At 44.4% G+C, this 24,550-nt stretch overlaps 3 protein-coding genes across 6 annotated transcripts in view; 2 read left to right on the forward strand and 1 right to left on the reverse strand.

The window, feature by feature from the left end:
- zyg11 (zyg-11 family member, cell cycle regulator) overlaps window positions 1-395 on the reverse strand; it is a 5,805-nt gene extending 5,410 nt beyond the window's left edge. Inside the window, exon 1 of the mRNA XM_084011796.1 lies at window positions 1-395. The gene's annotated coding sequence lies outside the window, so the exon portion shown is untranslated.
- A 167-nt stretch (window positions 396-562) lies between these two features.
- On the forward strand, window positions 563-2,354 carry coa7 (cytochrome c oxidase assembly factor 7). The gene is made up of 3 exons (XM_084011798.1): window positions 563-843; window positions 1,035-1,175; window positions 1,870-2,354. The coding sequence occupies exons 1-3, from the start codon at window positions 738-740 to the stop codon at window positions 2,313-2,315; spliced, it is 693 nt and encodes a 230-aa protein (XP_083867924.1). The 5' UTR covers window positions 563-737; the 3' UTR covers window positions 2,316-2,354.
- A 937-nt stretch (window positions 2,355-3,291) lies between these two features.
- Window positions 3,292-24,550, forward strand: part of ralgps2 (Ral GEF with PH domain and SH3 binding motif 2) — a 74,132-nt gene continuing 52,873 nt past the window's right edge. For 3 of the 4 annotated variants that reach the window (XM_084010716.1, XM_084010719.1, XM_084010718.1), the window contains exons 1-2: window positions 3,292-3,430; window positions 23,219-23,330. The gene's annotated coding sequence lies outside the window, so the exon portion shown is untranslated. Of the gene's footprint in view, window positions 3,431-23,218; window positions 23,335-24,550 lie in introns of all 4 variants that reach the window. The other variant, XM_084010717.1, reaches the window with a different exon arrangement.

Raw genomic sequence — 24,550 nt, forward strand, 5'->3', positions numbered from 1 at the left:
TGAAACGGAGACTGGTGTTGTTTTATTGCACAGCGACACGGGACACGGGAAATACGACGCTTTGCTAGCTTTAGCCTTTTCCAGTTTGCAGCACCAGCTGCCCGGGAGGCTGGCGTTTCCTCTAACCTGCTTGACAACCTCCAGACACCGGGAGAGGAGGAGGAGGAGGAGGAGGAGGAGGAGCGGTCGTTAGCGGCGCGCCAGCTAGCCAGCTAGCTCACCTGTTGTTGCCTCCGCTGAGGGAAATCGCTCCCCTTGTAAACGCGCCGGAAGTTGTCGGCTGTGGCGGAATTCATGTTCGAAAGCTCTCGACTAAAACACTGGTAGCGACCCGAAGCTCTGAACCAGGAGCGGGAATGCGGTTTTCACAGCCAGCAGTGGGGTCTATTTTTGTCTAGACAGTAAACAAAGGTCACAACACCGGAAGTACATTAGCGAAGGGGGTGCAGCGCTACGGAAGCCCGTCAGGGAGACTAGCAAAACCAGGAAGCGGCCAGCAGCAGCAGGATACACGCTTGATCGTGTCATTCATTTCTACAGAGAACTGTTGTTTTTTTCCGTTACAGTTCATTTTTATAACAACTGTACGCTTGGCGGTAGTCACCTGTTGATTCGTTTTATTTTAAGAACACGCTTTTTTTAAGTAAAACGCTCAGTAATTCGTTCACCAAGGTCACAAGTGGATGTAGTGGCAGCTAAGCCTTCAGTACAGTGAAATCCACAAGAGCAAAGCAAACATGGCCGGACTCATCAACTTTGAAGATGAGAATGAAGTGAAGCAGTTTTTGGACAACTTGGGAGTGGAGTACAGCTTCCAGTGCTACAAGGAAAAGGACCCTGAAGGTATCTGCTGTTCACATGTGGTGCTGAAACTCAAAAACCCACATTTCAGAACGCTAAGAAATCAGTCAACATGGGATTGCATTAACATAGGCCTGCATGTGGATTTATTCTACACATTACATTGTGTTTATGACTATTTTTGAATTGGAAATTGAATGTTTGAAACACGTCTGTCATCACATCCTTTGTAGGGTGCCAAAGGCTCTCGGACTACTTGGAAGGGGTGAAGAAAAACTATGAATCTGCAGCACAAGTGCTCAAACATAACTGTGAAGTAAACGGACACGGAGAGAGCTGCTATAAGCTGGGAGCTTACCATGTCACAGGCAAAGGTAACGGGGCTTATTGCTTTCCCTAAGTTTGTGCTCATATTACATTGTCTGCATGTATGGGACAAATACCATGAAATTAAGTATGCAAAGTCATCTAAATGTGTAGCTTTATTGAGCTTACATTTTACATCGTAAGATAGTTTTACAAGCACAAACATATGAAAAGTAACATCATGTTTTCATTAAGTATAAATGATCAGAACAGTGTATATGGCGTAGTTAGTTACTAACCACTATATAGGATTTAGTTTGAGTATGTTTTTTGTTATGTCTCCAAGGATAACGTGTTTTTTGTCACTTAAACAGTATTCATAGAGCAGTTAAAAATATATATGTACACTAAGGGACCTTTAAATTAGTAGCTGGTTAATTGTTTGTTAAAAAAATAATCAAGAGTAAATTATTATTAGGACAGAATTCCAAACATTTTCTATTTAAAAAATTTCTCTCACATGAATCCAAATATAATACCATTTGGATTTTTAATATTCGATCAGACTTTGAATAAAGCAACTTTAATGCAACAGGGCTCTTGTGACTAAACATTTGATTAGAATTTCTTTTGGTGGAATATTATTTAAATGTGAACACATCAATATTAAATTCTTAAATTGAGTATTTTAACATGAATGGATTCTTCCTATGCAATATAATTTTTTTTTTTAATTCAAGTGATTTGAATTCTTCCCACCAGGTGGCATGACTGAGTGTCTGAAAACGGCCTACTCCTGCTTCATGCGCTCCTGCCATGCCAACGGGAAGAAGTCCACAGATGCCTGCCACAACGTCGGCCTGTTGGCCCACGATGGACGAGCTCATGAAAACGGACCCGACCTCGCGGTGGCTCGGCAGTACTACGAGAAGGCCTGCGCCGGCGGCTTCGCTCCTTCCTGCTTTAACCTTAGTGCTTTGTTTATTGAGGGCAATTCCAAAGGACTGCAGCCGGATATGAATCAAGCTTTTAAGTTCGCCAACAGGGCTTGTGAACTGGGACACGTGTGGGGCTGCGCCAACGCCAGTCGCATGTGCAAACTCGGGGAAGGCACAGAGAAAGATGACAAGAAAGCAGAGGAGATGAAGAATCGAGCGAGGGAGCTGCATGGCTTGCAGAAGGAAAGGCAGCTCAAATTTGGGGAATGAATGTGACACTTGGAATAAATGATCTTTGATTTGCTTGCATGTCTGGTGTTCAGTCAGGTTGTTTGTAGGGAGAAGTATGTGTGCATCTGTTCAGTGGTTCAAAGGTAAAAGATACCCGTTGTTTTAAAGAAAAAGACTGGTTAAATGGATGCGTTTGTCTCGCTTACAGTGTGTAGACAGTAAAATTCAGGGAGCAGTGTAAATGTGAAATCAATATAATTAGCTGTTATACACGTACAGTTTATTAGCAATATTTCTTTTGAAGGACTGATTTGTCTCATAGAAATGATTTAGCACAGACGTATAGGCTTAAAGGGGCAGTTTGAAGTCATCAGATCAGCATCAGATAGTCATCAGTCATTTTGATGTCGTAATTGACGATAACGGGATGACATCATCAGCAGTGGAGCACTCAGATAATTTATTCAAATAAACTGTAAAATACTCTTTAGAAGTAAAATACCTATTTGTGTACTAGGTAGTACTGAATCACAACATATATACATTTTTTTAAATATTTATTGACGTGTAAATAAATATGTAAAAAATATAGATTTTTATTATTTATCAATGTTGCATGTAACTAGTGAGTAAATGCACTTAGTTTCATCCCACTGCACATTAAAGTTATAGTTTATACCATCACCGATTGCGTGCATTACCGTGGTCTGACCACAAGGGGGAGTCAGAATCAAACATACGGAATTTGCGTCCTTTTTTTTTTCAAATCTCACATTTTACCTTTCAGATCCCCGCTTCCATCTGTCAACATTTTTTTGTGTTAGCATATGCTGTGTTTGAAACCTGTAGGTAATGTAAACACAGACGGACCGGCTCTGTTGTTTTTAAGGAACCAAACTAAGCCGGCGTGTTGTTGAGGAGGAGGATGGTGGTGGGGCGGACCGGTCCGCCTGCGCGCTAGCTCCGCCCGTCAGGCCGTGCGTCTCTCGTCAGCCCCCCCACACATTCAAAACAGAACACAGCTGTTGCGAGGCGCATCGTCGTGTCCCGAGCGTTAGCCTAAAAAAAGAGAAAGAAAAACCTGTTAGCCGTCGTCTTCTTCTCATGTGCCCGCTGGAATACCAGAAGAATAAAGAGGGAAACGGCGTACTCCGGTGAGTTACACAACAGCACAAAGCAAAGTTTGTTATGTTTTTGTTTTGTTTTTAGAGATATAATGTACAAGAACCCCCCCGGGGGCCGTGGAAGGTAGCTTAGCTTAACGTTACGTTAAGAACCCGCGCGGACGGTTTGGATGTGTTTGTTTTTTAATGCAGGATGCTCCGTTATCTAAGTGCATCCACGCCGAGAGTAGGGGACAAGGAGCGGATAGAGAGACGCGGCAATGAGAGACTTGTGACTTGGTGTTTTTTTTAAATTTTGTTGTAATGTAGACTATTCTGGCCATTATTTCGTTTTCTTCTCCACCTGGGTGAGGACACACGCCGATAACCACCGAGGAGTTTGACATCACGCTAATAATAAATCATGCGCTCCCTTTTCGCCGTGCTAAGTTAGCTTAAACGAATCAAGCTAGCGACGTGCTAATGTGTGGACACCTTTTTTTAGAGGGAGAGAGAAGAGTGGTGAGACAGCGATTCGTGAGTCCTCCTCTCCCTGTCTCACTTTGTGGACTCCTGTCCTTGCACAGTTCGCTTCTCTTGAGGGGGGACTGTGGGGTACGGATGAGTCCCGTTAGCCCAACAGACGCCCTGCTCTCCCGGATAGCTCGTTGGCGGTGAACCCCCCCCTCCACCAGCACCCCCCTGCACGGTTGCCCTCCGGGGAGTGCTTTGGGTGTGGCGTGGGTTCACCCACGAACAATACCGTGCACGGCCACAGCCTGTCTGGTCTTATCTAGTCCACATCTCGGTTGTGTTTTTTGGGGGGTATTATGAGCCTGGGCAGGGGGGACCAACGGTTCTCGACCTCAGTGACGTGAAAATGTTCTAAATGAATGAAACTTTTCAGACCACGAGGCTCCTTCCTAAAGCTGCTCAGTAATCAATTACAAAAGTGTGGATGCACAGACCCAACATTTAGTGTGTCCTTGTAATGTGTCAGGATCAGGAACCATCCACAGATATGTTCATGTTTCTTCAGAGAACACACACACACACACACACACACACACACTGGAGTGGGCCAGCTCTATTGGCTGTCAAGTCGGATTAATCCTAAACAGAATTCACGCCTACTATCTAGCCGCCTTTTTTTCCTTTCCTTTCCTTTTAAACAAAAGCCTCCCTCTGCTCAAACCTCCCATCCGCTGCAACTCTTTGTCAGTCACCAGTTGCGACATTGCTTCCCCATTTTTACTACTTAAGGAATGTTCCCTATCGATATTCAGCACGCGCTGTGTGGAGCTGCTGTTCTCAACGCTTAACATATGACCCCGGAGGTCACTTCGGACTCATGACTGGCGTGCCTTTTTTTCTTCTTCTTGCAGTGATGTGTTGTCGTGTTGTGCAACAAAGACCCGAAACCGTCTCAATCCAGTTTCAGTGGTCTTTCGACAGCAACTATAGATGCAGTATCTATGCAGCGGATGAGTTGATACAGTCGTACTAGTAAGTGGTTTGGTGAAACTTAAGTTGTTTTGTTATATCACAAATGCGGGAGGTGCTCAGTCCTCCATATGTAAGGAATTACATTTTTTCTTTTACTCCGTCCGGTTGATGTTAAATTCAGGCGACCGCCAGTGAAAGTTTAACCCACGGGACCGGTCATCAGGGTGCATCTGAAAGGTTTCCTCAAATAGTCTTATAGCACCGCGGCTTAGCTTTTAATCCAATAGAATACGGTCGATTCAGTATTCTATCCAGTGTAGAGATTTACAGAGCTGGACTTCAGCGACACACATCCAATCCGTACGCCTGTTTGTTAATGCTGTACACAAAAAACATCACGTTGCATATGTTTTGCTTGGTTAAAGTGCTGTTCTCATTTTCACTACATCACATAATTATCCACGGCTGAATGCTTTATTGTTGGAAAAGATGTAAGCCAACGGTTCTTAATTGAAACATTTAGTCATGAAGCAACCAGAGGGAGGAAACCAATCGGGGTTATAATACTGGCATAGATGCAATTGCATTTTTTACATTTCTGAATTATTATGCACTATTAAGGGTGAGACTCCCTTCAACATTACTTGCAGCTACTTTTTTTGTTTTTGAAAAAAAGTAGCTCGGTAACTCCACGTACCACCTTCCATCTTCTCGGCTCGGCTAATCCCAGAGATGCCTCGTGGACGCGGTGGGGGCCCATCTGTTCAGCACCGCGGTACGGCTGCTCTGTCCAAGGCCCCGCAAATGTGATTAGTTGGAGATTACATCTGTGTGCGTGAAATGAAACCTCCCCCGGTCCGAATCGGAGCCGTGTGTTTACAAGAGAAGGGGATAAAAACACTGGGGCTTTTTTTCTTTCTTTTTTTGCGTCATCAAGTTCAATCTCTGGTCTTGCTCAGGTTGTGTTTCCCTGCTCTGCTCTGCGTCACTGCACAGTTTATGTGAAATGTTCCCAGACGCATTATGAGCATGTCTGTGCCTAGCAGTATATAGAGTGAAGTGTGCCATTTGGCATCCCCGCTGAGTGGAGGGCTGTACATATTCTATATATGTGTTTTCTCTTTCTCCATGTGACCTCCAACAAGTGCTGTTGCTGGGTTGCCAGGGTAACTTTTCTGCGTGTGCGTCTGGCACATCCATTCAGCACAGATGGAACAGCAAAGTCACATGTCGTCACACTCTCCCTCGGATGCCACCCCGAGGCCCAGCTCCGCCGCTGAAACACAAAGCTCCGTAGCTCTTGGTTGTCACGTGACTCCAACAAAAAAGAAAGAAAAATAAATCGTCTATTACCGTTGGAAGAAATTCTAAAAGCTCACTGCGCTTGACAAGTTGTTCTGGAACACCGATAGTGATATTGTGTACGGTTGTGTGCTTTGATAAAGACTTTTTTTTTATGTGTGAGGTGTTTCCAGTGTTGCTGGCAGTCGTGTGAAGTGGGTGTTGTAGATGGGAGCTTGGCGAGCACCTGACTAGCTGACTGCGTATGTGTGGGAAGGACGATACAAGACAAGGATAATGGACGCCCTGGCATTCACTCCAGAAAATCTCCGAAGCAGGCACTATTTGTTCTTTTTTGTACTGCCTAGATTGAGGGTGTTTTCACATATACTCCTCTTTTAATGAACCAAGCTTAGTCCCCTTAAAATGGACCAACGGAAAAGGGACTCTCTTTGTGTTCACGTTTGTCAAATCATTTGAAAGAGGACTTGATTCTGTTTCTGGTCCACCTCAGCTCTGATCCGCCATATAGTTCATTAAAGTTAATGCTTTCCTCTGATGTGATCCCGATGATGTGATGTTTAGTGTCGCTTCCACACAGAAAGGACTCTATATCTATTTTATATTCATGTGAAAACATCTCTTTCAAAGAACTGGATTTATCCCCACCATCCTTTGAACACATCATGATAACGTTCAAAATTTCCCCCTATTTCTTACTGAATAGAGCCTGAATGCATCATCATGTAAATCAGTGCGACCTCCGTGAACGTGGTTCGTTGTTAGCTCCTTTTATTGAGCCAATCAGGACACCGACGACTTGCTGTTCACAATATGGATCGGCTACTAGAAAGTGTGAAAGCTGGTATTCAGATTTCATGTTTTCCCTGAATGAATTGGTGGCTCATCTGGTCTATGTTCATATTGGAAAGCCTAGTGGGCTAAAAGTGACCAAGTGTGAAAACACCTCAAGCAATGTGGTGTTGTTGTTGTTGTACACAGCATTGTGAGGAAGTTGTGCAAAACCGCCTCTTCTTATTGTTGTGTATATTTGCCCACATGGTTCCTGCTGTGTTGTAATCACAGCTCTCGCTTAGGAGAAGTGGAGACCGGACGCGGAGGGTCACTCGTGACTGATGGCTGAATCTTTTACATCGACACACACCACAATAGGGCTTTTTAGCATGGAAGTTAACCGCTGATGGGAGTGGCTTGCATTAGCGGCGAGTTTATCTCCCTCTCTCTTCTCTTGTTCCTAGCTTCTCCCTTTGTGTTACTTCACTCTCTCTGTTTCTATTTCATGTGGATTTCTTGTCGTGAGTGGGATCTGATGCTATTTTAGTCCCGTCTCATCTGCCCGAGATTCACTCCGTGGAATTATTAGACAATATCCGTCACAGTGCCTCGACATACTGCACTCAACAACGTACAAATCCCCTGCTTCCTGTTTCCTCCCCACCCCCTCCTCTCAATCTCCCAAAATATGTCTTGTTTGAGATTACCGGTGCCAGTACGGTACCTTTTTACAGTACTAGTGACAAAATCCCATCTTCATATAAACACTTCCCTTTCCTTTAAATGTGCCAGTCATTTTATATACACCGGTATCATTCATTAAGTGTATTTTATTCAGCAGAATTCTCAAATAGCGGTCAGAAATCTACCTGCCCAAAGGCCGTTTTTACTTGCCCCTGTATAAATTTGAGGAAACCCCGGCGGGGCTTCCCTGTCTGGTGTTTGGTCAAGCTCATGTGACCGTGTGTGTTTGTGTTCTTGTGTGGCCTCGGCCTTGTTATATTATAATCTTATCATGAGAGTCGAGGCCTGTGTTTGGCATAAAATATTATTACGTGTTATATGATGGAAGCTGTGAAATGTTATAATCACATTCCAATTAAATATGTTTGTTTATTGGTACACAAAATTCTCGGTTCGGTTTGGGGAAAATGTAGAAATAACATCAATTTATTTATAATACTCGATACTCATTGGCCATAATTCATATTCTTATTTATACTGGCATATTTTCAATAAGATATAAATAACAAAAACAAATCACAGGAATGTCAGTAATGTAAAAGGCAGCCATCATAAGACTCTGATAATTCCTGAGCTTTAGCTTATGCTCTTTGACCACATGCTTTAATTCTATATTATCGCTGATCTTGTGTACGCAGCGATAAACACACTATAGCGGTATTCATCACATTGGCTCGGTGTGAATCTGCAGTGGGAGGCCGTCTGAGCGCCACGGGGGGGGAGAAGGACTCCTCGTTCTGCTCATCGACACATTCATGTGACGCCGTCGGAAAATTAAGTGTTTGGAGTGTCTCCACAGATGTACCCGACTTTGGTTTAACAGTGTCGGTGTACTAGTTTGACACAAATTACGGTGCATTGATCTTTATTAACCGGGGCTAAACCAACCAGCGTGCTACAGCTGACAACAGCCGGCGAGCTGCCAAAACGTTCCCGATAAAACTCCAGAATTTCTGTTGCGTGTGTGTGAGTAATGGATTAAAAAACGCTGTTTGGGTCACAGGGTGTCCCGAAAGGATGAGGCACACAGAACGTCCCATCACCAGCGTCAGTCGGATGACTTCGATAACTGCTTGTACTAGGCTTGCCTTTGTTTGTTTGTTGGGTGGAGGTGTGTGTGCAGTTTGGCGTGGCGAGGACGTTGCCCCACATTTCTCCAGTGTCTTGAGTTTTCAGTTGCCAGTAGCTCTGGAGAGACGAGTCACGCTTGTAGTCACTCACCGTAATCTCTGTTGAGCCAAGACCCATCAGGTAGTTTCTGAGTTGAAATCTTTATTAGCACGAACTTTGTGTTTGTTAGCTGTTGGCTGGGAAGTGATTTCCCCACCTGACCCTGTCGCCAAGCAACCAGGACAAGAGACATTAATCCAACATTTTTTTGTCAGACTTGGAGCGATACTGAAAGCGCCAAGGAATTCATATGAACTTGAAATCTAGGATCACCTACCAGGCAGGACTCTTCTGAAAGGTTTTACTTAAGTTATATGAGAACTTGACTCCCTGCTTGTCGTAAAACTTTATTCCTGAAGTGAACCACGCACTCCCTCTGACTGTCAGCAGGTCTTATCCAAGTGGAAAGATGGCTCAGTATTGAGCAGGGTGTTGTTTGACCGTTTGTTATGCTGGTTCAGGATAAAAAAAAGTTTCAACTGGCTTTACTTAGAATGCCGCTGCTATGGGTTTTTTTTTAAGGTCAACGTCAGCTAGGTTCACCTGGCAGATGTGTGTGAGCCAGGGTTGGTGTGTCAAGTTGTTGGTGTATGAGGTCATGAGGTCAAAGGTGAGTTTAGGGACAGGGCTGTAGTAAATAGGCCCAGCTTTTAAGGCATGCAGAATGTCAGCTATGAGGTTTCTTGTTCCACTGGACACTTTCAGGCTGCTCTTCTGTGTCACGTGACTCTGCATATCTGGAATATTCTCACCAGAGGTAGCTTCATTTGAGGATGAAGCAATTCAGCATTCTGCTTAAAGTCGAGCTGAAACGTTACGTCGGAGAACCTCGGTTTCGTATGGCGATGTGTTTCCGAGGGGAACTGAATTGACGGGCGGGACGTAATGTTGGGAGGAATCTGATTTGATCGTTGAATAGATTAGCTCGTGACCTTCTCCAGCTCTGTGCACAGCCAAAGTTGCCGATTGATGGATTGATCTCATGATATTACTGGTTGAAATTGGTTGGTACTAGCTGATGTAAGCATGCATCATATTTCGTTTTAAAAGAAATAGAAGAAATTAATTGGATTTTGATATAAAAATACGAAATTGATTTGAAACTGTGTGTGTGTGTGTGTGTGTGTGTGTGTGTTCACTGCCACACACAAAAGTCATACGTGATGATTTAAAGGGATTATTTATGTATGAGTATTTTTTGGGGGGTAAATCCTACACATTTTGCCTTTTTTTTAAATTGTGGCTTTAATTTGTGATGGGTCCTGGGTCTCCCTTATGGGGACAGAATAACGGGAACGCCTCCCCCAACACCTCTCATAAACTTCATCCACACGCTTGGACAAATACACCTCTGGCCGAATGAGTACACTGACATTTAAAGTACGCCGGAGCTGCAAGTTGTATGAGATCCGCACTGGACCGATGTGTGCTCAGGTGTTTTGAGTAAAATGGATGTTGGCGGGACTTTTATGGTGTTTTGTTCTGCAGATACGAACCAGGCCGTAATCCCACCCCCCATTGTACTCAATTGTACATAAACAGACAAATGCCGCACCCTTCCACCCCCCCACCCCCCCTTCATATTGTCCTGATCCACCGGCTAGTATCAGAGACGAGGCTTTGTGGTCTCACAACACAAGCCTCATCCATCCGTCTAAACCCTGAGTGTTTTTGGCTTGGGAGCCTGACTGGAGAGCTGAGCCACGGCTATGTCATGGAAACTTAGTGAACTTGGCCCTGAACCCTGCCAAAGACAATAGATCAGATACAGGCAAACACGGTTCCCTTCTCCCCCCTTCGTTGCTCTTTATTCCATTTTGCTTTCTGCACTCTTTCCTCGCCGTTGAGACGAGGCCCGACTCAAAGTATACCGTCGGCTTTTCTAAGACTCTGTGTTTAATAAACACGAAGCCTCATCCTCCACACCTGTTCTACTTTATCCCTCCCTTTGACTGTCCTGCAGCTTGTGAATGAATAGGAATGATTCACTCCTTAAGAAGATGTCTCTCTCTCTCTCTCTCTCTCTGTCTAGATTTGAGGGACTGAGACAACCCGTTTCCTGTCTTCTTTGTCGGGTTTACCCACATGTCGGGTCTTGACATGCAAACAGAGACTTGCACTCACATGCCTGCGGTTACACGCTTTACATCACCAACTGTCAAACTGGGTGTTAATTAATTTCATCCATGCTCTTTTTGTGTATTAAATGCAAACGTCACAGTGTTCTACGCTACGTTTTGGTGGGTGGACCTCGAAACCCTCTCAGGGGGTTCCAGCTGCAGCCCCCCCTCCGAAAGAACATTTTGTACATTTTTAAAGTTAAATGCATCAATCTGGTGCACGTGGAGAGCAGAATTCAGAGGCTAGACTAGCAGTCTAATGTGAGTAAAAGTACATTTAAGTTACCAGAATACAATTTTGAGGTGCTTGTACTTGTACCGTTTATTGTAACTTTGTCCTTCTCGTCCACTACATAAGGGAAATATTAATATTAACTTCACTACATTTATTACATTTCACCGTTACCAGCTGCAACGTTAAACTGATACCGCATTAATGCATCATCATAATTATACTCCATCTAATGATATAGGCCCCCTGTAAATATATAATATTCATATATTTATGATACTACTTGAATGTGTCTGTGTGGTGCGAGCAAATTGGGAAAAGATGTCTCCCTGAGCGGCACACACAAAAAAAAGCAGCTTTTCATGGGACGTTCCAGCTAGAGCTGAAACACTTACAAGTAAAGAAAATGAGTAGAAGGTCAATGTAGCAACGGAGGTTTCGTTTATTGGTGCAGATCCTCACAGAAGCCTTCGCCTCTCAAAGCAGGATTGTAATAGAGGCGGTCGTCGTGTCCCAAATCAGCGGCCGCATCTTTCGTAGACCGCATCCTTTTCAAGAAGAGATTCCAGTGAGCTTCAACTCCTGCTGCAAAGCTGCACATTGATTTACAATCCAATGGTCACAGGCGCACAATGAATCTCGGGATACATTAAGTCGTGAAGGAAAAGAAGGCCCGCAGTTCTCCAGTGTATTCTTCAAAATCGGCCTTCAAATGCAGCCTCCGAAGGATGCAGCTGCTGAGTAGGGACCCAGCTATTGACTGCGGTGGCTGAATCATTATTAAAGGACCATAAATGTAAGACAGAAATGTCTGCTATTGGGGATGGGAGTAGCTTTGTAGAGGAAACAAAGGTTGCAGACCCCCTGACTTAGAAACCATTTGGTGGACAGGCCTCCATTTGATTGTACTCTCTATGTGAAAGGATAACCTCCAATGTGGTTTTGATTTTTCCTTTTGAGAACCTGACAAAGCCGGGAGGAGGGTTGGGAGGATTTTGGTAGAGGGAGTAGCGACGTTGCTCGCTGGAAACAATGCCTTTCCTATTTTTAGTCAATAGATGATGAATGTTTAGTAGCACATGCATCCTGCCTGCACTTGTCCTCTGAGAGGAGAGAACAGAGGCTCGAACCTGTGGTGTCCGTGTCGGCCAGGCACCGCATATCGTGTGTCCCTGCAGCCGCGTAGCCTCGCCCACCGGCCACGCCGCTCTGTGGGAGAGGAGGGTCAGGAAAGGGGTGTGAGGGGCTCATTCAGGGAGAGAGGGGATGAGGGGGAGGGGAGTGCAGGAGTTGAAGAGATACAGCTGTTTCTCCGCCCTCAGCTGTTGCTCCTCTTCCACTCGATGCAGGCTCACTTTCCCTCCCTCTCTCTCCTTCTCCCACACAGTGTAACATTGTTCTGCCTTGTGAGAAAGATAGAATAATCAATCTTTCATAGCGGCTATCAGATGGGAATAGTAAGAGCTCACCATATTGGTAAGAGAGGCAGCCATGTCCAGATTAGGCGAAATCTGTCTCTTTGTTGTTGTTGTTTCACGTGTGTGTGTGTGTGTGTGTGTGTTTTTCTAGCCTTTGGCTGTTTTAGGTCCCACTAGTGTTGGGAAGTTGTCACACTCATTCTACCCCTTTATTCCCTCCTTACTCAATACTTCCTGCCTTTCGCCGTCGGCAGCGCTCCCTTTTGTGATTTTAAGTTTTAATTGGTCATTTCATCAGGCCCTGGAGACAGGGCAGTGCCATGTTAGGGGAAGTCATGCGTGTGTGTGTGTGTGTGTTGAGCTGTAGAGCAGGCCTGTTATCTCAGTCTTGCTCTGTTGAGCAGGTTCAAAGTAACTTGAGTTCTGGATCAAAACAAATCTTAAATACTCGATGGTTCAACTCTGCGATATTGTCAGCTAACATTTACCCTCCTCTTTGTCTTGGTACACACAGTAAACTCAATACACATGATGTAAGAAAAACAGCCCACTTACAGGGTGTTTACCTTTTTAAAGAGTGTGTGTGTGTTTTGGCATCGGGCGCTGCACTTGTCCTTTTAGGTCAGACTAACCTGTTGGAGGAGGATGAGCTCATCGTTGCACCGTTGGTAGATTTGAACTGTTTTATTGGGATGGATCACAGGTGGTTTGGATGCATCATCCACACACAGCATAGGAAAGCATAGCAAACGTTGCTATTGACGATGAGGTGTGGCAACTTTGTTTGCAACCAGTGTAGCATTTACGCCTCACTCAGCGTCACTCAGCGTCACTCCCCACCTCTCAGGTGAAAGACAGGCTACCTAGCTAGCTAGCCCGACATCCGTCTCCAAAGCTGCATCCACTCTATCCCCAGTGAGCCACTTTACAGCCCCACGTTAGTTGTCGCCATAACAACTTAAAATCATCACCACAGGAAAAAAAAACACTCTTATTCTATTTCTATTGGAGCAACAGATCACAAAACTCACAGTTTGTATTTGAGCAGCCAAAATAGATATTCCCCTACAGCTGATGCAGCAGATGCCAATTGCTGATCTTCGATGAACCATACCGGCCGATACAGGTCATTTTTGTTGTTGTTTTGTCGTAGCAGCTGGCATACACGCCTCCAGACTATTTTCTTTTTCACCACAGTCCCAAAAATTCATTTAAATTGCCCCGAAGTCGGTACAGATCACAGATTAACTACGGTCTGTTACATCAGTAATGTACTTTAAAATAGACAGATAGTACTGTACAGCAGGACTTCCTTCCGGGTTTCTTTTCATTCTACTTGTAAAATAAAGCCTTTAAATATTGTATCTCAGTCCAAGTTTGGCTGCAAGATTGTTCCAACATGTGTCCAACTGGGATCATATAATGTTTGTTGGTAACATTTAGACTGTATGACCTTGTGGCTGACAGGAGCAGGCTTATTCTCTGTAACGTAGACGGATTGTTCTCTCCAGAAAGAGGGTATTGTTGTCCCGGGACTGCAGGTGTTTGTGTGTTTGCTCTTGTATAATAGTACGGTTTCGTCAGGTTGAAGCATGTCCTGTCTCTTAAGTGAGTGTCTCAACCAAAAGCCCCCGAGCACCCACCGGAACTCAGTCCTCCAGAAATGCTGCCTGCCTGCCTTTTGTGGTCCCGTCAATGTGAAGGTGAAGGAACCGTCATTTTTGAGTGGAACGCAGATGGAGATAAGGATGTTTTTGTTTAAAGAAGGGATGTTCCTGTGACTAATCTCTCCTGTTTGAACAGAAGTTCAAGCTTGGACTACTCGACTCGGCAAAAAGGAAGCAAATAGCTTAAACATTGTCCAAAAGAATGCGTTCATGGAAAAATGTGATTTCACAATATACAAACTTTATTTTAAATGCTGCCAAAATCAAAAAATGTGTGCTTTGGTGTCCCGGTTATGTACCTCACAAACCTGGTGTGTGGTGTAATATTTCATATGTGGTGTAATATTTCACCGTGGCCTTTGGTCTTTAGTGGGTCATGGTTTGGCACCACTTAGACCATTAGGGTCTTTGAGTGAGTTTGATCGATTCGTCGTGATTTTTAGTCCACAGTACAACTGCATGAATATGCTAACCAGCTAGTTAGTAAGCTAGTTTCGGTGTGCCGCTGGCCGATCCAGTCGATCAGGAACCAGACTGACTGCTGAACACGGACGGGGGGCCAGGAGAACGCAGCTGGAAGTGAGTCAGGAGGAGCTGATGAGTTCAGACCAGAGTGGAGAGCTGCCGCCGTTGCCGCTGCAATTTGTACGACAACTTCTAACCTTCGTTAAAACCTCCCCCAAGCCACTTCCAGTCACTATCACCCAAGGTTTTATGTGACCGCCAAAATAAAAGCAGCTGGAGGAAGTGTTGCCCTTTTTTACAGCAGGATGAAATGTGCAGGATGCGTTTATTTTTGCTTTGGAACGTTCTTCCTCCAGTCATTCAGTCTGCCTCTTTATAGCATTTAATGGCTTTAAGCTTTAATGTAACCAATATACTGTCAACATACTGTTATGTTTAGATTACTTTTGTTCAGTTAACTTGACACCGAGATGAGTGACGGGATCTGGACGTAGTATTTCAGGATAATATGCATCATACTTACTACAGTTGCTTCCATGCTCTGAAGCATGCATCTCTATGACTGTGTGACTGCTTTCCAAAATCTCAGCTGTCAGATCAAAACCAACTTACATGCAGAGTTTGCGTTTCAACCTGAGAGAGGAAGATAACAGTATTTGTCCTGCCAATGGTTCGAGAATAAACACTGAACATGTGGTTTGATGAAGGTAAAACCAGCCCTACAAATATTTTATATGGAAGAAATGTGGCAATTACCTGGATATGAACAGTTTATAACCCGATGGAAAGTACCGGTACACCTACAAGTCAATTGTAATGTGAAAATAAAAATAAACAGCAAAACTTTAAAATGGCCCTTCAACATATGATAAGAAACAAGATTTTTTGACGCGCCACTTACGATACCTATTTTCACTTATATCTATGTCATATATGCGGCTCAAAGCCGGTGAACACAGAGCCAGTGTTTTGAATCTGAATTTGGATTCTTGCAACTCACTTATAATTTGATGATCGTGGCATCACTCATCTGTTACACCAGTATTGCAGTACATTGATGGATCAGTATGCTATGCAGGTTTTACGCTTGAATCCGGGACACTTGTCTTGTCCATAGCATCGGGACATCTGTATATCTGGCATACAGCCTCATGTCAAGCCTGACTTGGTGTTCGCTCTTTATATGGAGGCTTTCCTGCCGTTGGTTTGACTCGTGCCCGTCCTCAGAGACTCATAGAGGAAGACATAGAGATCGTATCAGTTTCCTCTAAACATTACGGACTGCTCTGTCACCATTGTGTTGTTAGTCTGCCCTTTCCTTGTTAATAGTCCATGCAGGGAATGACCGCAGACATCAGCGCGGCTGCCAGGCCCCGGGCTTCCTCTGACCCCCCCCCTCCGCCACTCATCTGTCACCACGCTCAGGTCGCCTAGTCTCCGGCAGTAGAGTTGAACTTGGGCCGGGCTGCCTGCCCGCCAGCTCCCATTTGGGCCGCAAATCAGGCCGAAGCCAGAACACACACAGACGTAAGAAGCACTAACAAACTGTAGGCCCGGGCTCCGCCCTCATGTGACCGCCCGCTCCTCTGGCGAGACCCTGGAGACCCGGCCACACGCCGCTACTCACAAGCTTGGCACCGTGGCCTTGCTTCGGTTGGTTTTGATAACCAGACGCCGTTATCAAGACCGGGGTCGGGGTCCTTGTAGTGGCTCTTTGTATGAGCGTTTATTTTAGTTTTTTTTAAGCATAGTGAAATTTGATTGCTACTCCCAGCTTCTAGAAGGTCGGCGTTATCTAGGTCTGTTAGAGTTGTACATACCCAGTGTGTCCGTGTCACTGGGGGGATGTGCCAGGAGAGAAGACAGAAGTGGGGCCTGAACAGCCTGTCTGTACAGCCTGAGCTCTAATTATCAACCCGGAGAGCTGCAGGGATCGTGGGAGAAGGGAAGAAAGAGGGTGAGAGAGAGAGAGGGAGGCAAGTGCATCTAAAAAAAGCCTAATCACACCCCACGGTGCAAGCTGCTGCTACGACACCGATTTAGAGCCAGTGGAATTTCACAAACAGGGCAAACGGATCTAACTAGACTAGGTTTAACTTGTGGGTGCTTGTCTACTTAACATGCACCGTGACTTCTGTATGTCCTTTTGTCAGCTGATCAGAATAATAATCAGCTGACGGCGTTCAGATGTGGCGATGCTGTTTTTAACTGTTTTTACCAGAAATGTATTTCAATTTGAATTTAGCTAAAGGACCCACTCTTGAACGTTGTGTTTTTTGTGAACACAAACAAACCAAAGAGCAACAGTTGTGACACATGAGTCTGTGAATGGAAACAATTCAAACTATCTGCTGGTTGAGATGATGATGATGAGCAAAGAGGAACCATGATAGAAGCAAGATGGGATGTGCAGGACAGTGTTGCTTCTGTGATTTTGGAGTAAAAAACAAATACTGCACTTTTTAAAATAGAATATTTTCAGATTCAAAGTCAGATAATTGTCCTCCCATATTTCATCGCATGCTTGTTAAGACCCAATGCGCCCTTGGGTGCTGTTTTTCCTCTCAACATCACGCTTATTTCCAGTCACAGACGGACCTAAATATTTATGAACCGACGGCTCAGTGTGCAGGAGGGTAGAAACACAGCTGCTTCAGTGTCTGGGTGATGGGAGCCTGTGTGGTGTCACTGGGTTCGTTACCTATTGATTTTCGATAAAAAAAAAAAAACTGTGAAATGATATGGCATTATTACATTATTTACTTCTTCTTTTGCACAACGCTTCTATGATAAGTCAGTCTTCCCACCTGGAAGGGTGACTGGAACGTAGATATCTCTTGTTGTAGGAAGGACAGTTGGAGAATCAGCCAAGTGTTTGCATATGTAGTTGCAGTCAGACCCTCCCGACACTTACACTCATAAAAGCTCTTTCTACTCCTGCTGGTTCCAAACTACTGTGGCGCTGCCCGCTCTCTCTCGGGGAGGATCTTAACGCCAGCGGCATTTTAAGTGACGATGTGAAGAGGAGCACACACACAGACACACACACACACACACACACACACACACACACTGTCAGTGTCCCTCGGCAGGCAGCGCCACCAACCTCTGCATGAACAGCCAACCTGCTGAGTGAAAGCTGTGTATATCGAACGGCTGTGACATGCAGCCACATGCCTGTGTGCATGTGTCCATGTGAAGGTTATTAGAGAGTGTGTGTGATCAACCCGGCCCACTCTTAGCTCCAGATCAATAGTGTTCTCTGGGGGGCCTGACAACCTCCATCCCGTCGTCGACGCCGTAGCGTTACTGAAACGCCGCCGCCTGTAATCCTGTAAATGTGTGTTGTGTGTGTAGGGATGGGCTCATATAAGACTGTATCGCCACCCGGGCTAAAAAGAAAATGTGTGGTGAATTTTCATTATCAGGATAATTGTGAATATCAGTGACTTGAAAAAATTACCTCAACTACCCGATAATGGAAACTCACCACGATCACCTGATTGTGAGAGTTTGTTATTGCGATCTGCAGCAAAATCCCTTATGATCCCATCCCTAGTGTGCATGACTAAATGATTACGAGGGCACAAGGTTCATAGATTCAGCCTCAGCGTTCTCTCTAAAGGCACGATGTTACAAAAGTCAACGAGAAAGCACGATCGGAACATTGACCGGACTGATTATTATTTGGATGTCTAGTGAAGGCCTGCAGCACCTAGCAGCATTAAGAGGGCACGGCTTAATGTGCCGTTGGACTCCTCGCAGCTCGGCTCAACACACTGACCTACTTTTAGTTCCCTGGCTGTGGTGCATCTGCATGGTGCTTTTCAAATGCATCAGGGCCCTGCCGCTGCTGGGCAAAACGGAAAGCACATGTCTCTACAGTGCATGCATTATACAGACGGTGACGGGTAAATTTAATCTGAACGCACCGCACACACTGGAGAAAAAGAAGAAATAGGTTATTTTCAACCTCCTTTCTTTCTAAGTGTTGTGCAGTGAGAAGAAGGCCGTTTTAAGAAGGCCGTGTGCGTTGCTCACACACAGCGGGACCAGATTGAGAAGCGAGGCTTGCAGGGCTTCAGGCTGGGAGTGGCAGAGTTGTCAAAGCTGTTGTAGTCACACAGCACCGTTAATGCTGAAGCGTACTCGGATCTCACATGTCTGATTCTTTATTCCAAAACTCAGATCTTGTGACCTTTCCCCCAACACACTGGAGGTACAGCTCTGTAACGGGACACACACACACACACACACACTAAATATGCTAATCCTTTGTTATAAGGAGCTTTCACTTTGTGTTGATTTTGGTTCCCCCTGTGGGCAAAAGCGGAAGTGTTTACCACCAGCACCAAGATCTTGACCTGACACAGTGTGCGTGTATTTCTTTTGGAAGCAAATGAAATAACCATTGTTCTTGTCTAAACGCTGCTGTTCGCAGGATGCATGGTGATGAGGTCATGTATCTCTCTGTCGCTATGTGAGATCAAACAGGAATATGACGATAGTTTTACAAAGTAAACAATGTGTTTCATAAGTAAAATAGATGTATTACATACCTGTCTGGTAGGGCTGGAAGAATATGGCCAAAAGTAATGAAATGACAAAAATGAAATCTCTCCCTCTGCCCTCACACATTACTCACTGCCGTTGCCTGTCTTATCGTCTGCGTTGCTGGAAATCCATGGTAATCTTTGATGTTGCCGGGAATCGACACGTCATTGCTTTTTGCTGATGGTTTTGTTTGCTTATTGAGGTCAAACAGTGGCGTCTTTATTAAATAGAGACCGTTTTATATCCAGTTAAAAACTTCGATATGGTAGCTTGCGCTCAGGACTCGTGAGTAACGGCGTACAGTAAAATCAGTGTTGTCACTCTCATCTGCACTGCCACAGTGTTGTCATGACTCCCACAGAATAATACATTCTGAACATTTCATCATACGTCTTCCGTCAAAAAGCCCTGCCGAGGGGGAGGAAAGCAGCTGCCGTCACAGATTAATTATACCAACCATAAATTCACGTGACGCCCCATATGGTTGGAATCGGTATTCCAGCAGGGCGGTATTGATGGAAATATGCTCTTTGATAATTTACAATGCTACAAGCCAGCAAAGCATACACACTGTCCCTTTAAACCCCATCATACTGTCTTTGAGGTGACATGTTGAACCCAAAGTCTTAAACCAAGACAGTAAGACGAGAAAAATACTTAAAATATTCATACTAATGAAGCTAGAAGCTATCAAATGTTGACGCCTCACATGAGCATGAAGAAAAGCAGAAAATCATCACGAACGATAAGCTGGGATAAGAGAGTATTTGCTTGAATCATGGATTATCAAAATAGCTGCGCATTAATTTCCTGTCCCTCCACTGCCACAAACACGGTCGTATATCCCGGACAACATCCTTTAAATCCAGTGTCTACTATAAAATGAGGTTGAGGTGAGAGGAGAAGGGCATACCGACTAGAGGCGGTGGCGACCTGTTTTCAGGGCCACTGGAGACGGGAATGTAAAGGGTCAGTGCAGCATGTGGAATGTGTTGTCACACGCACAAACATGCCGCTGATACTCATTGTGCCCTCCGGTAACCCGTTCCGTCGCGCTGCCGGCACCTTATTGTGTTCGAGCTGCGGTATGAATGTCAAAAAGCAGTCTGGACAACGCGACGAGAGGGAGGGGAGGCAGTCTGAGTGAACGACACCTGGCGTGCCGGCAGTGAGTCACGTAGAGCTTAGCAGCGACACATCCTCTGCTGCGAGCTCCGACACGAACCACTTTCCTGTCACCCTTCACCTGTTACACCCCCCCTCTAATCCCCTCAGCCTGCATGCCGGAACATCGTCGGCACATCCAGACACACACACACCTTATCACTACTCGCATGGTGTTCCTGCAGCTGGACCGATCCACGTTATAAACCCCCGAAAGTCCATGAGTCACATCATTCGTCCCTCAGTTGACTTGGAATTCCTCACGTCAAAACGTCGTCATTCAGGTTTCGGGACGGCCCTTTCTTGTGAACGCGATATCTCTGGAATCCCGTCTCGACTCAAGGATAAACTGATTAGATTTTGGCGGTCAAACATCACTGTGACTCATGACTTGATATGCTGATGTTGACAATTTCACAAGGATAAAATAAGATTCAATTATGGAGTGATAACGCTTCGGCCAGACATGGGACAATATGAACATTTCATGTCACGATTATTATGGCCAAAGTAATTAGAATTCACGACATTATCCTGATAATCCTCAAAATAAATATACTAAAATCTCATTTCATTCATACACGTTTTATTTTTTTTATTGTGTCACTTATGAGGTGCATCTTTTCGTCTTGACATCCTTTTTTGGTAAAACGAACACCGTGCTCATGAACCAAAAATTGCGTAAATCAACGATAAATATATTTTTGTATCATGTATTTTTTTATGTCAGGCTCTATTTTTCACGTCTATACCATGATAGCAAGCAAGCTTTCCTGAAGATGGAAATTCAACACCATCAACTTATTGTGGACTTTCTGCCTGAAAGGCGATAAAATCCATGACGTGAATACAAACTGCAATCATGATGTTGTTATTAGTCGTTTTAAAATAAATAATTAAGGATAGATCCATGAAGAAGCTTGTGGTCCTTATCACTAAAAGTTATGCCAATGAAATTATTATTTTCTTGCCAAAAAACCCAGGAACAAATAGTTGCATCTTTGTATTGAACAGCCAAATCTGATTGAAATATGTGGATATATGAGATGAAAACTGGATCAGGAAGCTCGGATGGACAGTTCACACTGCAGACGGGTCAACACTTTGTTACGAGACAGTCCACAGATACTAGACGTGTTATTTCTATATCCCTCGTTGCTCATCGGAGGGCCGTTATCAAGCTCCGGGACGGTGTTTACTCGGTGAGATGTGATCTTGGAAAGAATGTATAGGCTTATGTCAGCAACGGTTTAAAGTTTACTTTGGTGACTGGAAATCTTAATCCGGTGTTTGCCCTGCATGTGAGCTTTGTACCCCTAACCCAGCGTGATAACGACCTGGAGCGGATGACAAGATCTTAGGCCCTACCTGATGGCTGAAGGCCAACTGCTGTCTGCCAGCATGCAGCATTAGTCTCCAGCCAGAGTTCCACACAGTCCAGCAGCACACGGGCTTTCATCTCTAAGAGTAGTGAGACACCTAGTGGACGATGTGAGTCACGCCACGCTATGTAAACGACCTGGAGGCAGAGCGCATGATGGGATTTAAAACTTGTTTGGCTTGTAGAGTTTCACCTGCACAGTTTGTTCAAAACAGAGTCGGAGGTTTTAGATTTAGTTCCTATGCGGCTCATGTGGACCTTTCTGTTATAGGTAGATATAAAAATAACTATTTTGCTTTTCTGATAAAAGAATAAGTCATTTTTCAAGCAAAACGGACAAAAATGACGTGCTTCCAGCTTCCAGAAAGTTGTGTTGCTTTGTCTTATGTGATAAACTTCCCTGGATTTCGGATGATCAGTTGGACAAAACAAGCCATTTGAAGATTTGACTATTTTATGACATTTTATAGACCAACTAATTTACCAACTAATTGAGAAAATGAAGATGAATCAAGAATGAAAATAAATAAATGAAAACGTTCCCTGCAGCCCTATACTTGTATCCCTTTGTGTGCTCCCGGTTTAATTGAAGTAGTTGATGCATTTGAGATTCAGGAGATTATTGTATTTTGGATGCAGGTGAGCAAAAAGGCCAAGCAACACAACAAGGAACTTTTAATTGGGTATGAAACGGTCTCGGTTTAATACCGATGCCTACGTGTGACCAGAATAAGTAAACAACAGAAGATCGGCTGTTTCTTTGTGGTTGTAGTTTGTCGGATCCGACATGACAAAATCATGCCAGTTCACCAGAAGTTCCTTCAGCTCAAACAAGCGGAACCTCCACCCAAGCAGTATGCTGGACCCGCTGGTGCGGGGAGGGAGGCATGGGAGAACCAGGGCTGTCAGAACCTGCTCCAGTAAAATGACTTTCCTAAAGGGACTCTGGCAATCAAAAAATAAAAAAAACACTACTGTTACTGTCCAAAGGGACCGCCAAAATCTACACAAAATGAAAGTTCCTCATAAGTAACTGAGCAAATAATCATAGTACAACCAGCTTTTGGTATTGCTGTTGAGATGCACAGGTTCTTTAATGGTCTGTGAAGGAAGGTTTACTGACTGTTTGTTGTTATGATTAATTCTGTCAAACCGTCACCATCATTTTCTTTCTGCACTGAGCTCATATTTGCTAAAACTCAGCCAACAGATGCTGCAGATCTTGTAACGCAATGGCCGACGGTTTGTCAAGCATTTAACATCAAAATCAGATCAGCTGTGGGATTTTTTTGTTTTTTTTGGCAATGTCTGTTTCTAATGTGTGCGTGGGTTTTTCCTCATGTTCAGAAGAATCATTCTGCCTTCCTCTCTCTCCCCTCCGTTGTCTTCCCGTTTCACACAGACAGCCGAAGCCAGCGTGAGAGAAAGACGGGACTCGGTAGACGAAGACGGCAACACAGAACAACAGGCTAACACTCACCTTTAGCACTATGCGCATCTGACACACACAACTGGTAGGTTTGGCCCCGTCTCTGGGAGGACAGCTTGTTTTTTGGATGCATGTTTTGTAATCCTCTTAGCGTATGATTACAGTCGGACACATCACACTATATCTGCTTTATACACGGGAGTGGAGATGGAGTCCAATGCTTGTTGCATTCTCTTAAAATCGATATCCCAACAGCCGACTCCGACTGGATCACAACCGTTTCAGAGCAACTGGTGTTTCAGTTCAACAAGTGACCGTGTTAAGTGGTGTCCTCCAGCTGAAGGGGTTCATGGTTGCTTGTAGTAAGCACAGTTGAATATGTGTTTCATATTGATTGAAGGCTTTTTGTGTGTGTGTGTGTGTGTGTGACAACTCACAACTGTAGTCAAAACTCACAAGTGATGTTTTATCCATCATAGCCCAGCGACACATCAGAAAAAAAAACCAGGATGAACAGTACATGGCATTAGACCCGGCAGTACGGTCATTACAGATGCATGGTGGGTATTTACATGTCTGAGTCTATTTGCTTCCTGTGCAGGTATTCACAGCTGTCAAACATCCAATAGGAGGGAGGTTGATGTGATGCAGCGATGTGTTTGCTCTTGGCTTAGCAGGACGAGACTGTGGAAGGCAGCTAATGGCTCTGAAAGCAGCACGGGCTGTTTCAGTTTGAGGCCAAAACACACACACACACACACACACACACACACACACACACACACACACACACACACACACACACACACACACACACACACACACACACACAGAGGCCTGCATTGTCAAGTACACAAGGGATGCCTTTGCTGGCTTTCAGTATTCTAAGCTGCATCTTATTTTTCATTACTATCTCTCTGTGAGTGTTCGGCAAAAGAATAATCTCTGTATTGTTTTTCGTTCACGGCTAAAGAATATTTAAATATTAACCTAATGGGAAATCAGTCACAGATGAAATTTCCTCTGTAAAAAGATGAAGAGACCGAGCCTCCAGTCTTGTAGCTCGCGCTACATAATATCATCAAATGCTTAGATAATCTCTCGCTGTGTTTCCATCAGTCAGAAGTAGGTTCAGATTGGGACATTATTCATGAGAAGCCATGACTGATAATTTAAGGTAAAATGCATTTTGTGCAACATTTAGTAATTGATGCTCCTGCTGAATCTACTTAATGATTATCTGACGCCACGGAAACAAAGCAGTGTGCTGGTGTGGATGGGGGCAGCAGCGGAATGTATTTTAGA

The sequence above is a fragment of the Eutrigla gurnardus genome, assembly GCF_963514095.1.
Source record: "Eutrigla gurnardus genome assembly, chromosome: 6".
NCBI classification, from domain to species: domain Eukaryota; kingdom Metazoa; phylum Chordata; class Actinopteri; order Perciformes; family Triglidae; genus Eutrigla; species Eutrigla gurnardus.

What these genes read in the sequence shown, in the direction of transcription:
- coa7 (XM_084011798.1), top strand. Translation starts at nt 738, where the DNA reads ATGGCCGGACTCATCAACTTTGAAGATGAGAATGAAGTGAAGCAGTTT. An exon ending in CAAGGAAAAGGACCCTGAAG is followed by an intron (nt 844 to 1,034) that starts GTATCTGCTGTT and finishes CATCCTTTGTAG; the next exon opens with GGTGCCAAAGGCTCTCGGAC. An exon ending in TTACCATGTCACAGGCAAAG is followed by an intron (nt 1,176 to 1,869) that starts GTAACGGGGCTT and finishes TCTTCCCACCAG; the next exon opens with GTGGCATGACTGAGTGTCTG.